This window comes from Mustela putorius, unplaced genomic scaffold, assembly GCF_011764305.1.
Source record: "Mustela putorius furo isolate JIRA1106 unplaced genomic scaffold, ASM1176430v1.1 tig00000174_pilon_pilon_pilon, whole genome shotgun sequence".
NCBI lineage: Eukaryota > Metazoa > Chordata > Mammalia > Carnivora > Mustelidae > Mustela > Mustela putorius.
The window spans coordinates 8,839,830-8,854,436 of NW_025421304.1; the positions used below are offsets into that span (position 1 = coordinate 8,839,830).

Here is a 14,607-nt window from a genome sequence, read left to right on the forward strand (position 1 = left end):
TTATAATAGCTAAAAATGACAAATAATATAGCCAAACAATGATGTGGGGCTGGTTAGCAAATTAAGACACATCCCCCAACTGGGGCACACTACAACTTTAAGAACGAGGAAGCTTTCTATGTGTACATATGAAATAGTGCCCAAAATACATTAAGTAAAAAAAAAAAAAAAAAAAAAATCAAGGCCAGAATAAGGTGATTAGTATTTGAGTTAAAATCAAGAGGTGGTGTTTACAGATAAACAGACTCTGTCTGGGAGGTTCTGCGGGAAACAGGCACCTATAACTGCATTGGGGAGGAGGGTAGTCCTAGGGCCTGGGGGCTGGAGTAGGAGGAACACGTGCTCTTTATACCACACGAAGCAGGCGCGTAACTGCTTAGCCATTTGAATCCCCCAGGAGCCCCCCATGAATGTCTTTTACCACATGCATAAATCATATCACAGTAATTTTCTTTAAAGCTGAGGTTGATGGGACACCTGGGTGGTTCAGTCAGTTAAGCATCTGACTCTTGATTTTGGCCCAGGTCATGATTTCAGGGTTGTGAGTTCAAGCTGGGTGTGAAGCCTGCTTAAAATTCTCTCTCTCTCTCTTTCTTTCTTTCAGGCCTCGGTGGCTCATTGGGTTAAACCTCTGCCTTCGGCCCAGGTCACAATCTCAGGGTCCTGAAATCAAGCCCCTGCATCCGGCTGGCTCTCTGCTCAGCAGGGAGCCTACTTAGCTTGCCTCTCTGCCTACTTGAGACCTCTCTCTCTGTGTCAAATAAATAAATAAAATCTTAAAAAAAAATTCTCGGGGTGCCTGGGTGGCTCAGTGGGTTAAAGCCTCTGCCTTCAGCTTGGATCCCAGGGTCCTGGGATCGAGCCCCACATCGGGCTCTCTGCTTGGCAGGTAGCCTGCTTCCTCCTCTCTGCCTGCTTGTGATCTCTGTCTGTCAAATAAATAAATAAAATCTTAAAAAAAAAAAAAATTCTCTCTCCTCTGCCCCTCCCCCACTTCACTTTCTCCCCCTTTATTTATTTGCCAGAGAGAGAGAGACCAAGCGAGTACACACAAGCAGGCAGAGAGGCAGGCAGAGGTAGCGAGAGAAGCAGGTTCCCTGCCGAGCAAGGAGCCCGATGCGGGACTCGATCCCGTGACCCTGGGATCATGACCTGAGCCGAGGGCAGCGGCTTAACCCACTGAGCCACCCAGGCGCTCCCTTCTCCCCCTTTAAAAAATAAATAAATAAATATAAAGTCCAGGTTGCTTATCAGTGAAAAAGCAGAAGGTCACATCTCCCCTGCAGGCAAGACTCATAGGAGAGGTGCAGAAAGTGGGGAGCTGGGTGGGGGAGGGGCATACCTTGGCCAAGGCTGTAGGGCAGGGGTGGGGGAAGGGGTCAGCAGGGTGAGCTCTGGCCTGGCTGGGGATGAGGAAAGAAGGCACACTCCTGAAGCCTTGCTCCTGTGAAAGCCTCGGAGCTGACACAGAGTGCAGCACGGCCTCCTGTAGACCCCACCTTATCTCTTTCCAGAGGTTGGTGGATAACTACAGTGATCTGAAATGGTGGCTCCAGGCCGTCTGAAGGTTGCTAAGTGGCTGACTCTTAGCTGTTCCCTCCCAAACAGTATTGCCTCCATACACCACACACATAAACACACACACACACACACACACACACACACACACACCCCAGCCAAACTTCCATTAGCCAGCGGGTTTGATTATGCAATCCTAGGGAACAGCCGCTCCCAGAAATGCCACACTCCACCCCCAGGCTCCGGCTCCTTCATGGCCTCTGTCCCCCGGGGGTCACTGTCAACACTCATCTTCCAACAAGCAGCTGCACACTCCGCCCACTCTGGGACCCAGCATAGGTTGGGGACAGGAAGGGGAGGGTTCTAAAAGAGGGGTTCTGTTGGGGCAAATTGGCTCCCACCTGTTTCTCACTCTAGGTGTGACAAAACAGAAGCAACAGGAGCAAAAAGAAGTCCCTCGTACATCCAACAAGCTTCACTGTCCTCCTCTCCCTAATGACCCATTTACCCCCACTTCTAGTTGCTCTGAAGCTGCCCAAGGCCCCCGCAGACCTCACTGAGGCACTGCTTCTTCCTTTCCCTAGGAAGAGCGGCCTGTCAGTGACCTGTCTGGAAATCTACCTGTGACCATTAAGGTTCAGTCTCTCCTCTTCCCCATCAACAGATCATGCAGACGGCACAGGAAGGAAACAAGAGACTTCCTAGTGCTTCTAAGCCTAGCCGTCTGGCTAGCATCCCCACCAGGACCACGGGGTCTCCCTTTCAGCCAGAAGGGTACAGGGGTAAGGAAGCAGGAACCAACCTCCAAAGGGCCATCAGCCAGGCTTCCTTTCCTCCAGGGGACACTCCCTTGCATGATGAAATCCACCACCTTGGAGTTCTGGAACACGGCCCCCACCAAAGCTATGGCCTTGTCCACGGCCACTACCATCCTGAACAGGGCTTCAAGCCTGGCGCCATGCTGGGCAGCCTCCTGCCGCACAGCCCTCACCAGCTCCAGGACCTCCGGCCACCCAGCCTGTGAGTCAGCTGGAGGAGTATGGTCAGACCCACCCGGACCCAGAATCTGAGAGGTCTCCAGCCGGTGTAGGCCTTGCTCCAGATGGCCCATTCCTTGGTACACACACTGCAGTTTCTCCGTGACATCTTCTTGGAAATGCAAGAGTTTGTCCACCTTCTCATTTAGCGCATTAAGCTTTTTGTCCATGGTGGTTAAGCAGGCCTTGCCTGACACCGGCAGCCCTCGGGTCTCCAGGCCCTCCTTGGAGGCTCCGGACATCCTGATGCGGGCTTGACAAGGGCGAGGAATCAGAAGAGCCTCAGACTCCTGGCTTTTACTTGGGCGGTGGTACCTGGCAATTCATTGTTCTTGACAGCTAACAGTCTCGCCCTGCAGCACCAACCCACACAGATCCTCTGGGTGGTTTAGGGAGCCCAGGGAACCAGTCTCTCTCTGAGCCTTTGCCTTTGCTTATCTCCCACTCTGCCGGGGCCACGAGTGACAGGCTGGGTTTTGGCAAGGCGCTTCTCCTTGGGGCCCTTTTGACATCACGGCAGCATTTGACATTCCTCTCTGAGAGGGTGCTGATGGGCAAATATTTTAAGAATCTGCCCAAGGCAGGCAGGGGTTTGGATAGTTGAAATGAAAGGTTAGAAGAAAGGGGGTCCTTTAGGTAATGAACCAGAATGCTGGACTTTACAAGGGGCCTCAGGGATCACCAGGCAGGGTAAGACCTTTAGCGGTCCAAAGCTCTGTGGCGCACGCAGTATCCTGCCTGCCCCGAACACTGAATTCACAAAGAAAAAATAAATAAATAAATGTGAGGCCATTCTGATTTTTGCCATGATAAAAGTGTTGATGCTTCTGCAAATTAAAATCAAATTTCTGGCGCCCCTACTTTGCAGGTGCCCCCAAATAAGTGTTTGGGCTGCCTGTGGGGTGTACCTTCAGGTCCCTCCCCACAATGGGCCCTCAGTCACTAGCTGCTTGTACCTAAAAATAGAAGTGAGGGAAAATGGCTTGGGCTACTCGCCAGGTGCCATCCCTCAGGTCATGTTCTGCACAGATCCCTCTGGAGCATAGCTGCCAGGGGTCTCCTGCTATCCCCCACCCCACCTCACCCCCTACACTACTCCTCCAGCACTGACTACACACGCAGATGTGGGGCACCCAATCTCTCTATGCTTAAACAGACATAGTAGCAGCCTAGAGGGCACAGGGGGCTGGGTTTCCTGTAGTTTCCAAACGTTTTAGCTTCAAAACCCTTGGTTCAAATGGAACTGTTACAGAAGCATCGATAAATAAAGCAGATAAAGGAGATGCTCAGGCTGACACTGAGGTGGGGCACCAGGAGTCACCACAGAGTCCCTAGGCCGCTGGGGAGCCACTGACTGACATTTTCTTCCAGGTCCTCCTACAGAAAAAGTTAAGGGAGAGGGAATTTGTCCAAGGTCATCCCAGCCCAAGGCCTCCTGAGGCTAACGCAGCTTTGTCAATGCTGGCTGGCCCCGCGGTGTGGGGGCAGGGAGGTGTCTTAGGGAGGTGTCTTTAGTGACCTGCTGAGTTTCCTCCTTCTGAATAAAAGCAATCATGAGAATGAACTTTGACCTGGAAATCTGACATCTGAAAACACCCTTAAGTCATTTTGCTATTTTAAGCTACAGGGGACTCGCAAGCACGGGGTGCCAGCTAGACACGTGCAGCTTGACTGACCACCAACCCCTCACTACCCGTCGCATTGCCGGGATAGCTGCCCTCAGCCGTCTGGGTAGAAATCCAGACCCATTTCTGAGACATAGTCCTGGGTGTCAGTGGCAGAATGGCCTGGAGCTCAAAAGAACCTTGGTCTCTTAGAGCAATGTGATTTAAAACAAATACATAAATAAGCTCTCCTTGGAAAAAGAAATTTGGGGAACGCTGTGCTCCAGCTCCTCTCGGGGATTCACAATGCCCTTCCATGGACCTCATCTGCCAAAGAAAGAAAGCAGCGCCTGACCAGGGAATCCCTCCTTCCCCTGCACTTATCTCCTCATACTGCTCTGTGGGACGAGGGGTCCCTAGATCACTCTTTGGGAAGCGGCGCCCTAGAGAAATCTCTGGTTCTAACACCAGTTCCATGTCTGCCCTACAGCAGGTAGGGGTAATTGAAAGAGACAGACCAGCTTCCAGAAAGGAGTTTCCACCAGCGTGAACCACAGGCAGCTGCTGCAGGGGACCTTCTGAGCAGCCTACATCCAGTCAAGCCTGGGCTTAATAAAGTCTGGACACAGATCCTGAAAGTCCAGCTGAACCCAAAGAAAAACAAACATCCCAGACACACATCTATTTTGAAAGCTAATTATTTAAATTACAGAAGGATTTGTCCCAGGTCTCCCTGAAGCAACAAGGGGTTGCAAGTCAGCTGGTGTTGTAGAAATGTGCCTGCTGCGATCGTCACTGTTCTAGAACCCCCTGGAAGTTTTCTGAGCCCATAATAGTCACTGGGCTTGCCTCAGTCCCCCAGTGCACCAACATGCCTGGCAAGTGCAGGGTATTCAATACAACCGTATGGAAAGAATGAGCTAAGGGGGGACCCTGGCTGAGCAGGAGGCTGGACTGAGTTTCGGGAGACTTGGGGAAGGGGGAAACTGCAGCTAGGGTTTCCCAGAACAAAAAAGGACAGGGCAGAACACCTTGACAATTCCCAGAAGTAAGCTCTGGGACCTTCTGAGGAAAAGTTCGAAATATGCCAACAGGTGAAATCCTGGAGGCTTCTTTGATGAAAAAGAGCAGCCAGGAGGACCAGCTTTGAATCCCTTACATTTCTCTGCTTAGAGGAGAAATGAGTTCTGTGAGGGCTGAGGCATGGCTTCTTTTCAACTCTCCCTGATGTACAGGACATAGCAAGAACCATGGGCAATTCTTTCGGGGGCAATGGTGCCTGCCCAGAGGAGAGAAGAGGCATTCCACCCCTCAAGCCAAGTGAGCACAGACCAGAGAAGAGGCAGTCCTGCTGGATGGGTACAGAGTAGCAAATCCAATGACACTTCATCTTTCTTGGGTGAAGACAGGACAGCTGATGCACTCGCAGAAAAACACAGACTGACCTCTGTTTGCCATAGGCTGGGATCAGCCCACACCAAACCCAAGACTCTTACGTGGCCTTTCTGGTGACAGCCGGCTTTCCCTGTACAACCCCAGAGGCACTGTGGACCCTGAGGTCCCAGGTGGACTAAGAGGGGAGCAGAAATGCAAGGCTTAGGAGTCCATTCCAAAGCAGTGACTCTCCCCCTTCACCACCTCTGCACAGAACAGGCACAGCCAAGAGAGGCCCCACTCTCCCTGGAGAAGAGAGGTCAGTTTCTGGAGAAATTCGATGGTCCATAATACAACAGTTCTATATGCTGGCCCTGGCGATTCCTGGGACCCCCTCATCTGACCATCCTCAACAGGCCAGCCAGTCAACAAGCTTCAACCTCTCACCCAGTTTTTTGTGCCTTATTCTGAAATATGCCCAGATAAGAAATGATCGCCTGGTAGTCAAACAAAGCCCCCGTGATGAAATGGAGAGTCCCCCAAAACAGAAACATAACTTTGGAGAAAACCCAGAAAACAAGAAACAGAAGAAACAGCAGAAAGTTTCAAAAAGCCTGTCCTTAGTTGCCATGGGCAAGTGCAAAAGGCTATCCAACCCATTAAAAAAGAAGGTGTTATGGAGAAAGAACAGGCATAGAATATAAGAGAGGTCTTGAAAATTAAAAGTCTGTGGGTTAAAAATTTTAAATCCAATACAGAGATGAGAAAATAAAGTTAAGATAATATCCCAGAAAGGAGAATTAAAAGATGGTGATGCTGGGGCGCCTGGGTGGCTCAGTGGGTTAAAGCCTCTGCTTTCGGCTCAGGTCATGATCCCAGGGTCCTGAGATCGAGCCCCACATCGGGCTCTCTGCTCAGCAGGAGCCTGCTTCCTCCTCTCTCTCTCTGCCTGCCTCTCTGCCTACTTGTGATCTCTGTCTGTCAAATAAATAAATAAATCTTTAAAAAAAAAAAAAAAGATGGTGATGCCTACCTAGGGAGAGAAGAGATGACAGACCATGGACCTAACCCCACATTTCATTCCCTGGAGTTTCAGAAGGGGAAAAGAAAGCGGGAGGGAATTTATCAAAGAAATAGTACAGTCATTATGCAATTTGAGAACACAGGGATAGAGAGAAGATTACAAAGCTCCCCAAAACCTGAAAGAAAAAAAAAAATCACATCCCAAGGAACTAGACTCAAGATGATATCAGACCTCTCACCCTAAAAACAACTGGCCTCTGGAATCCAGGCAGGACGTAGAATTCTAGGTTCGAGATTTGAAGACACTGCATCTTTGTCAGAGGACGGAAGGAAGCATTTTAAGACTTGCAAAGATGTTTAAAAGAAATGTAAGCGCTCTTTGAAAGAGGCACTAAAGTGATTTATTTTTCAGGAAAGAGCATTCACGGAATATTGTTCACACTATGATGCCATAATGGGGTCACCGCTTCACGGGGTTAAAACAGGGATGTTGTTAGGATGGGGAAGGAGGGGGAGTGACAAGGCTGAATCGATTCTCTTCATAGGAAGCACACAGATCTGGTAGGAAACTGATGGGGAGGAACGCAGAGGCAAATGCAGGCAAATGCCAGGCGAAAGAGCTGAAAGGCGGCCGGTGTTTGCCGCTGGGAAGCAGGTTTTGCAGAGGTCCAGGTACTGCATGCGAGGGGATGTGAATATTTATAACAAGGTTGCAGCATGCCACAGCAAGGGTCTTGTTCTAACAGAATCAGGTATGACCATTTTCTGAGAGATGGAGGCCCATGGCCTTCTCTACTTCCCGTGAAACAGCTGTAAGGCCAGCTGCATACCTGGAACTTCCTTAACCTCTCTGGAGGCAGCTTCCCTCATCTCGAAAGGGGGCACATGACGGTGCAGTGACCACGGGGCTGTTTGGGTCCCCATGTAAGTGAAACACCTAGCACGGGCCCTGGCACATGGTAAGTCCATGAAAACAAGAGACAATCGAACTCACTAGCCCATACTCATCCCCCACTCCAGATGGTCAGCTAATCAGCCAACAGGACAGCAGTGTGTAGAGCCACCTCACTGCGGGGTGGGGGCAAGGGGGGGAAGGAGGCATCTCCCCAGGCCTAAATCAGCCCCCAGGTGCCCGGCCCACCCAGGCCACCTCCCTTGTGGCACCATCAGATGATGTGCACTCACAAAGTGCCACCCTGTCCTCCATAAAGCTGAGCTTATTCAGAAAAGGAAATCAGAGATGAAACAGAACCCCAGAAAGCCTCGCTAGGTTCAATGCAGACAACCTGGGGGTTAGCAGCTGCTGGGCCTTGTGCGCCTACTACACCCTGTGTTATCTGGGGGGGGGGGGGGGGCACACACTGACCGTCCCCAGGCTGTACCCATCAACCAAAGCTTCCTGCTGACTGAGGTTCTTGGTCCAAGAGGACCTACGTCTGGGGGATAATTGTCACCAAGTCTCCCTCAGTCCCATGACCCTAACAATTGTCCCTGAGGGCTCCTACTTCAAAGCAGACCCGCCTGGAGCCGCGCTTACCGCAAATATCTGGATGTAATCTGACGCCCGCTGCTGGCCTCTGGCGCCGGGACTGTGAAGTACCGGAGTGGGGCACAGAGTCCCCATCCTGGGGCTGCGGCCACGGTGCCAACTCAGTGTTTACTCTGCCTGGAGATGCCCAGCAGCCCGGAGTGCTGGGAATGAGGTGGGCTGGCCGGCCAGGGAGATTTCTCCAGAACTCAGGCAGCAGCGATAAGCCTGGCATTTCCGCTTATCTCTGACCCTGCCCCAGGCCCCAGAGGCATCCAGAGGCTTCACTCAGTTATCTGGTTTGCGAGGCGGTATCTGCTTCCCAGGGGCCTACTTCCTGCATCACTTAGTGAAGTGTCCAGTTGTGAAACAAACACTGTGTGGTCCAAGGAAGGAGGAAAGAAGAGAGGGGGCCTAGGGCAGAACTGACCTGCTTTCAAAACCCAGAACCATGGTATCAGAGCCCAGGAGATGAGCTGGGAATCACTGCCTTCAGGCAGCCCTCTGGGATAGAGGAAAGCCCCATCAGCCAGAATGAGCTGGCGGCCCGCGTTTCTTCACTGGGGCTGCTGGCACGGCTGGGAACCTCGCTGGTCATCTCCAGGCCAGGAGGGTCCAGCCGTTGCCTCTGCAAGTAGAACTATTGAGGAAGCAACAAAGACACACTGTGCCCCAAGACTGCAGCATGTTGCCGTGAGGGAGAAGATAAGACCTACAGCTCCTGCTGGATGAGGTGCTGGCTCCAGCTCGGCTCTCTCCAGCGGTGGGGGGGGGGGGGGACGGCTCCCTGTTCAGATCTTCCCAGAGCACCACATGAGAGGCTGAGCCCTCCATACACCTTGGCGCACACACAGGCATACACAGACACACAGATGCTTGCACACACACACACACGCATACACAGACACACACAGATGCTTGCACATACCCATCACTTAGTGCTCCATGGGAGACTGAGCCCTCCACACACTGGCGCACACACATGCACACACACACACACACACACACACACAGAGAGATGCTTACACATACCCATCACTTGGGGACCCCCACTTACCTGCCCCCACACACAGGAATCCGACAAGTGTCACACAATGCTTTTACTATTAGCTTCCTCTTCTGAGCGTAACCACAGACAGACCCTGTGCTGAGCATTTTTTTTTAAGATTTTATTTCTTTATTTGACACACAGAGATCTCAAGCAGGCAGAGAGGCAGGCAGAGAGGGCAGGAAAGCAGGCTCCCTGCCGAGCAGAGAGCCTGATGCGGGACTTGATTCCAGGACCCTGGGATCATGACCTGAGCTGAAGACAGAGGCTTTAACCCACTGAGCCAACCAGGCACCCTGTGCTGAGCATTTTTAGCTGCAGTATCTTACTTAAACTTCACTACATCCCTATAGGGTAGATTACTATTTGTCATTCCCATCTTACAGAGGAGATTAATCTAGAAATTAAGTGGTTCACCCAAGGCCACCCAGAAAGCAATGGAGCCAGGATTCCAACCCTGTGGTTATAACTCACACAATCCTGCCACTTTTGGAGATGGGAGGGATCTCAGAGACCACAAAGGTCAACTCCTTCAGTTTGAAGACAGATAATTTGAAGCGCAGAGAGGGGAAGGGACTTTCTGAAGGTCACACAGCAAGTCAGTGGCAAAGACAGGACAGGATAGCAAAAACTGTCTCCCTCAGAGTGGCTGTGGAACTCCTGCCCCACTCTGTGGGTTTATGAGAGGGGTGTGTGTGTGTGTGTGTGTGTGTGTGTGTGTGTGTGTATGTTCATGCATGTGTGTGTACATGTATCAGTGTGTGTGTCATGCATATGTGTAGTCAGATTAGCTTCTGTCCCACAGGCTTGACTCTGTGGAAATGAGGAGGGGGTGAAGGGGCTCGGGCTCCCAGGTACCATATTGGATGCTTATTCTTTCATAGAAAAATTTCTACAATTTGTCTCACCTAGCTGTCTAGAGAGATACTAAAACAACAGCCATCAGTCTGCCAAGATGAATCCAGGAACTGCGCTTAAGAACAAAACCAAAATCAAGCTGGCCTCTCTGAAGAAGCAGAGAGGGAGATGACAGCTATGTGGAGCCTGGCCTGGGCTTGAGGGGTCCCCTGCAAGCTCTCAGGTGGCCAGTAGGTTTGCCCCTGACACGTCCCTATCTTCTGTGGCCGACATTCCTACCCAGGCTTGAAACCTTTCTATTTGTTCAATTCCTTTCCCCCAAGTCTAGTCAACATTGTTCCCTGCCTAAACAAAGGACCAGCCTGAAAACACTAGAGAAGAACAAAAAAGCACCCTCAGGAGCCAAATCCAGACCAGTACCCATTCATTTGTTCCTTTATTCATTTGTTCCTTCATTCATTCAGCACTTACGGGGCAACACTTATTAGGAAATAACAAAAGCACTAGTATTTATCGAGCACATCTTTGTGCCAGGCACTGTGCTACAACTTTATATAAATTACCTTTTACCCCTCAACATTATAAGAGGAAGGGACTATTATCCCCATTTCACAGACAAGTAAACTGAGGTTTGAGCCACTTTCCAAAGTCAGTGTCAGACCCTGTATATAAATGCAGGCAGCCAGCCTCGGAGTCAGCTTACAACTGCAAGGAGTCTAACTAAAACATCTTCTGTCTAGAACCTGGCTCTGTCTCCTTCTACCAGCTCACACAGCAAGATGTCATCACCTGCAAAATACTTTGACATGTGCTCACATTTACACTCATGTGAGGCGGATGGATTATAGCCCCCATCTTCCCCATGGAGAGACTGAGACTCTCACTGTGAGTCTATGCCACTTTGGACCTTGGACTTGACTCTATAGCTCTAGGGCCTGTGTCCACAGCAGAGCAGGGTTTCTGGACCCCTCCTCACCATGACACGCGCACACACACGCACACACACACACATCATTTTGGGGCCCTGACTCACCTGGCTTGACTGGGAGAGGCTGCAGGCCTTTGATAATAGCTCACTTTTCTGAGTCTTACCAAAAGCAGACCCTGTGCTAAGCAATTAGCTGCAATATCTCTTTTAAACCCCTTGATTGTGCCAATGCTTGTGAGCTCAGAGCTCTGGTTGTGTTGTGGGAACTCAGCAAATCTGTGCGGGAGCAAAGTGAACATCTCAGAACAACAGAGAAAGTGAGAAAGTCACTAACTCCTTGACTCAAAGGATGTAGGGTGTAATGGGGCAAAATCAGAAGCTCTGTCAGTATTTTCAGCCTTCCTGTATCTGATAAAAAGAATTCCTTCTTCATCTGCTCAAATTTTCCCCTCTCCCTCTAGCCCCGAGGAAAGACTGGTTTCGGATTTTCGGTGTCAAATCTGACACCAAATCATTTCGGTGTCAAATGAGTGGTAAGATGCGACCTGCGGTCTGGAAGGCTGGATTTAGCTGAGCTGGGGAGCAAAGCACCAAGAGCAAAAAAAGAAAGAAGGGGAGAGATAGATAGCAAGCAGGGAGCAGCGTTTAGCGTTGCAGAGTGGAGACGGGGGACAGTCCCAAGATGCAAGAGAACAGGAGTGAACAGAGGGAGGGTTTGGGAAACCGTCTGCTGCAGGACAGAAAGGCTCACCAGGGACCATAAGTAGGAACAGCATAGTGGCAAGGCTCCTGAGGCCCCAGCTCTCTATGGAAACTTAGTCACATGGTGTTAACTAATTCAGGTGTAAGAGGGAGGCAAAAACATGGAGAAAAAATTTGGCCAAGAGGGAAGATTTCATGGAAATGGGACTTGAGTTGAGCCTTGGTGAATGAGATTTGGGGAGGCCAGAGACAGGGCAGTTCTTGTGAGGACTCAGAGTGAAACAGAGCTCCAGATGGAGCCTGGGAGGTGGGGTGACAGTGCACAAGTTAGCCTCAGATCGGGAGGTGTCAACGGAGGCCCAGATGATTCAGCAGGCAGGACCCCAAAGAGAGTGGACACAGAAAATGAGGCAGAGACATTCAGACCCAAAGCAGCAAAATACAGGAACAACAATCCTATCGAATGTTTTTAGGTAGGCAATAATACGATTAAATTAGTTAAAATTAATTAATTAGTTGGTTAAATTAAGTAATATTTCACACATCAGGAATGTATGGAATAATTACTGAGGCATGGGGAACCAACTCAGAGAGGACACAAAGCCACTTTGGGGATTTGGGAGATGTTTTATATCCTGAGCAGTAGTCAGTCACACTGGAGTGTGCATGTGTGCATACCCGTCTGCTGTATTCCACAGGCTATAAGATTTGTGTTTTGTACTGTATGTAAGTTATGCCTTAATCAAGTCCTGCTAGCATGAAAATAAGGGGGGGGGGGGAGGAGAGACTAATGCACCTGACAGCAGAGTGCAAATGGATTGGAAGGGCATAGGATCATCATCCACACAGAAGCTAAAATCAGCAAGTGTTTACTAGTTCTGGGGTGTACGCTGTTGCCAAAACACGGGACTGCTAAGGAAGTGGAGTGACATCTGCGAGAATAAGTCTTTGAAAGTCTTTGAAAGCAAGGGCTGCCTAAAGCTCTAAGGTCCTCATTCCCTGCACAGCCTCTAGGCTGCAAGAGAAGCAGGACCCCTCCCCACTGCAGAGACTCGAAGGACTTACGATGCTCTCCCCAGATCCACTAAGTGAAGAGTTCACCCCCCAAACAGGTCGTAAAACAGCAGGTACATAGATTAGAATCCCATGCTTGTTTGAAATCTACTTATGTGCCAGTATGGTGAATTCTGCATGAGAGAATTGTAGATGATCTTTATTTTCCATATTGCTTTCATGTAATTATTCTAAATTTTTTAATGTGTATTATTTGTGTTATTAAACAAGTTTGTTTTTCTATAATAGTCACCTTTTACTTGGACCCACAGGAATTACTAGAGAGACAATATGCACCAGAGAGGGGTTTAATTAACTAAGAACAGAGTCATAGACTCCCTCGGGTCCATCCCCGACAGAAAACAACATTTAAAAACCCTTACAGGGATGTCTGAGATCAATTGCTTAGCCTTAAATGAACAGAATGCAGGAGGTATAACAGGTTCGGAAGGACTTCTCAGAAACAGCAAACCCCAGGTGGGAAGAGAAACAAGTCCTCTTCGCACTTTGTTATTGAAGCAGATTTTTGGCCCATTGCAACTTGGAAACAAAAGTTCCAGACTCCATGTGCAACTCAGAAACTACACAGTGAAAGTAACTTGGGGTTTGTTTGTTGTTTGTTTTTTTAGAGAAAAGTTGGCAAACATTTGAGAACAAATCCCCAACTACAAAATTCTCAAAAGGATCAAAGGACCCGTAAACACTCATCACAGCAATAAGTTCGCACACGGTTCTGAAGTCTGAATTATACATGCAGCTCCCCAAACCTGCACAAAACCAAAGACAAATCCATGCATCTAAAACGGTTAGCTTTTATTGTCACTTGTTGGTTTCGATCAGACTCTACAGGTGTTTTCCAGAGGGTCTACATGCCTCTAACACACCTGCTAAAAGCACAAACACACGGGAAGTTTATCATCTGCACTTACATACCACCTTTCATCCATGGATCCCAAGTGGTCTGTCAGAAATATTGTTTTCCTAAGTCCCCAGTGAGATGTGTAAATATTGTTGCCTCCATCTCATACTCAGATAAACTTAAATATGTGGGCAGTTAAGTGGCTTGTCAACGGTTATAACCCAAGACAAAATCCTTGCAAGCCGCCCTCTGGTCTCCCTTCCTCTGCCGACTGTCCCTTTGAGCTTTCTCGTTGGCCCTGGCTTAAATCATGCACGCAGGCCATTGTTTCCCTGGTGATGGAGGTGGCGTTCTATTTCCTGCCCTGAATTTGGCACCGGGCCCCCAGCTACAACGCATTTAGCCACAAGTGCATCAGCCGTGCGTGAGTGGGGACAGCTTGGCTCCTTGGAAACCTAAGTGGCGTGTGTCAGCTGGCTCCAGCCCACCGAGAGCCACTCCAGGCCATGCTGCTAACTCCTCCATCGTTAGCCCAGAGCAACCCACAGTGCAGGCGATGCTGTCTCTCAGAGCAGGATGAACAAATGGAGACGGCTCAAAGGCAAAGGCTCCGGCCCGGCTCCAGCGCAGCCCTCGGGGAGAAATGATCCATAGCTCTCTGGCACCCCGGCCCTTAGACCAGTACGGCCCAAGCTGCGTTCCTTTCTATGGACAACACAGCAAAGTGTGATGGCTGTCGATTACATTCCTCGATAGGCAACCGAATTTACACTTCCAATTCCCAGTTGCACTGCTTATTCTTTTGTTTTTTTTAGATTTTATTTATTTATTTGACAGAGAGAGATCACAAGTAGGCAGAGAGGCAGGCAGAGAGAGAGGAAGGGAAGCAGGCTCCCCGCCGAGCAGAGAGCCCGACGCGGGACTCGATCCCAGGACCCTGAGATCATGACCTGAGCCGAAGGCAGCGGCTTAACCCACTGAGCCACCCAGGTGCCCTGCACTGCTTATTCTTACGTTTCATTCATTCATTAATGTGTCCTGGAATGACCATTCAGAATCAGATCCAGAAAAATAG

At 49.8% G+C, this 14,607-nt stretch overlaps 1 protein-coding gene across 4 annotated transcripts in view; it reads right to left on the reverse strand.

Moving 5' to 3' along the window:
* The window catches only part of MYLK3 (myosin light chain kinase 3), a 45,893-nt gene extending 32,075 nt beyond the window's left edge, over positions 1-13,818 (reverse strand). The window contains exon 1 of one of the 4 annotated variants that reach the window (XM_004744109.3): positions 13,603-13,818. In XM_004744109.3, the coding sequence (XP_004744166.1) occupies positions 13,603-13,620 (18 nt within the window). In that variant the 5' untranslated portion in view covers positions 13,621-13,818. Of the gene's footprint in view, positions 1-2,320; positions 3,242-8,093; positions 8,276-13,602 lie in introns of those variants that run through there. The other 3 variants (XM_004744108.3, XM_004744107.3, XM_013052087.2) reach the window with 3 other exon arrangements.
* Positions 13,819-14,607: the final 789 nt, after the last annotated feature.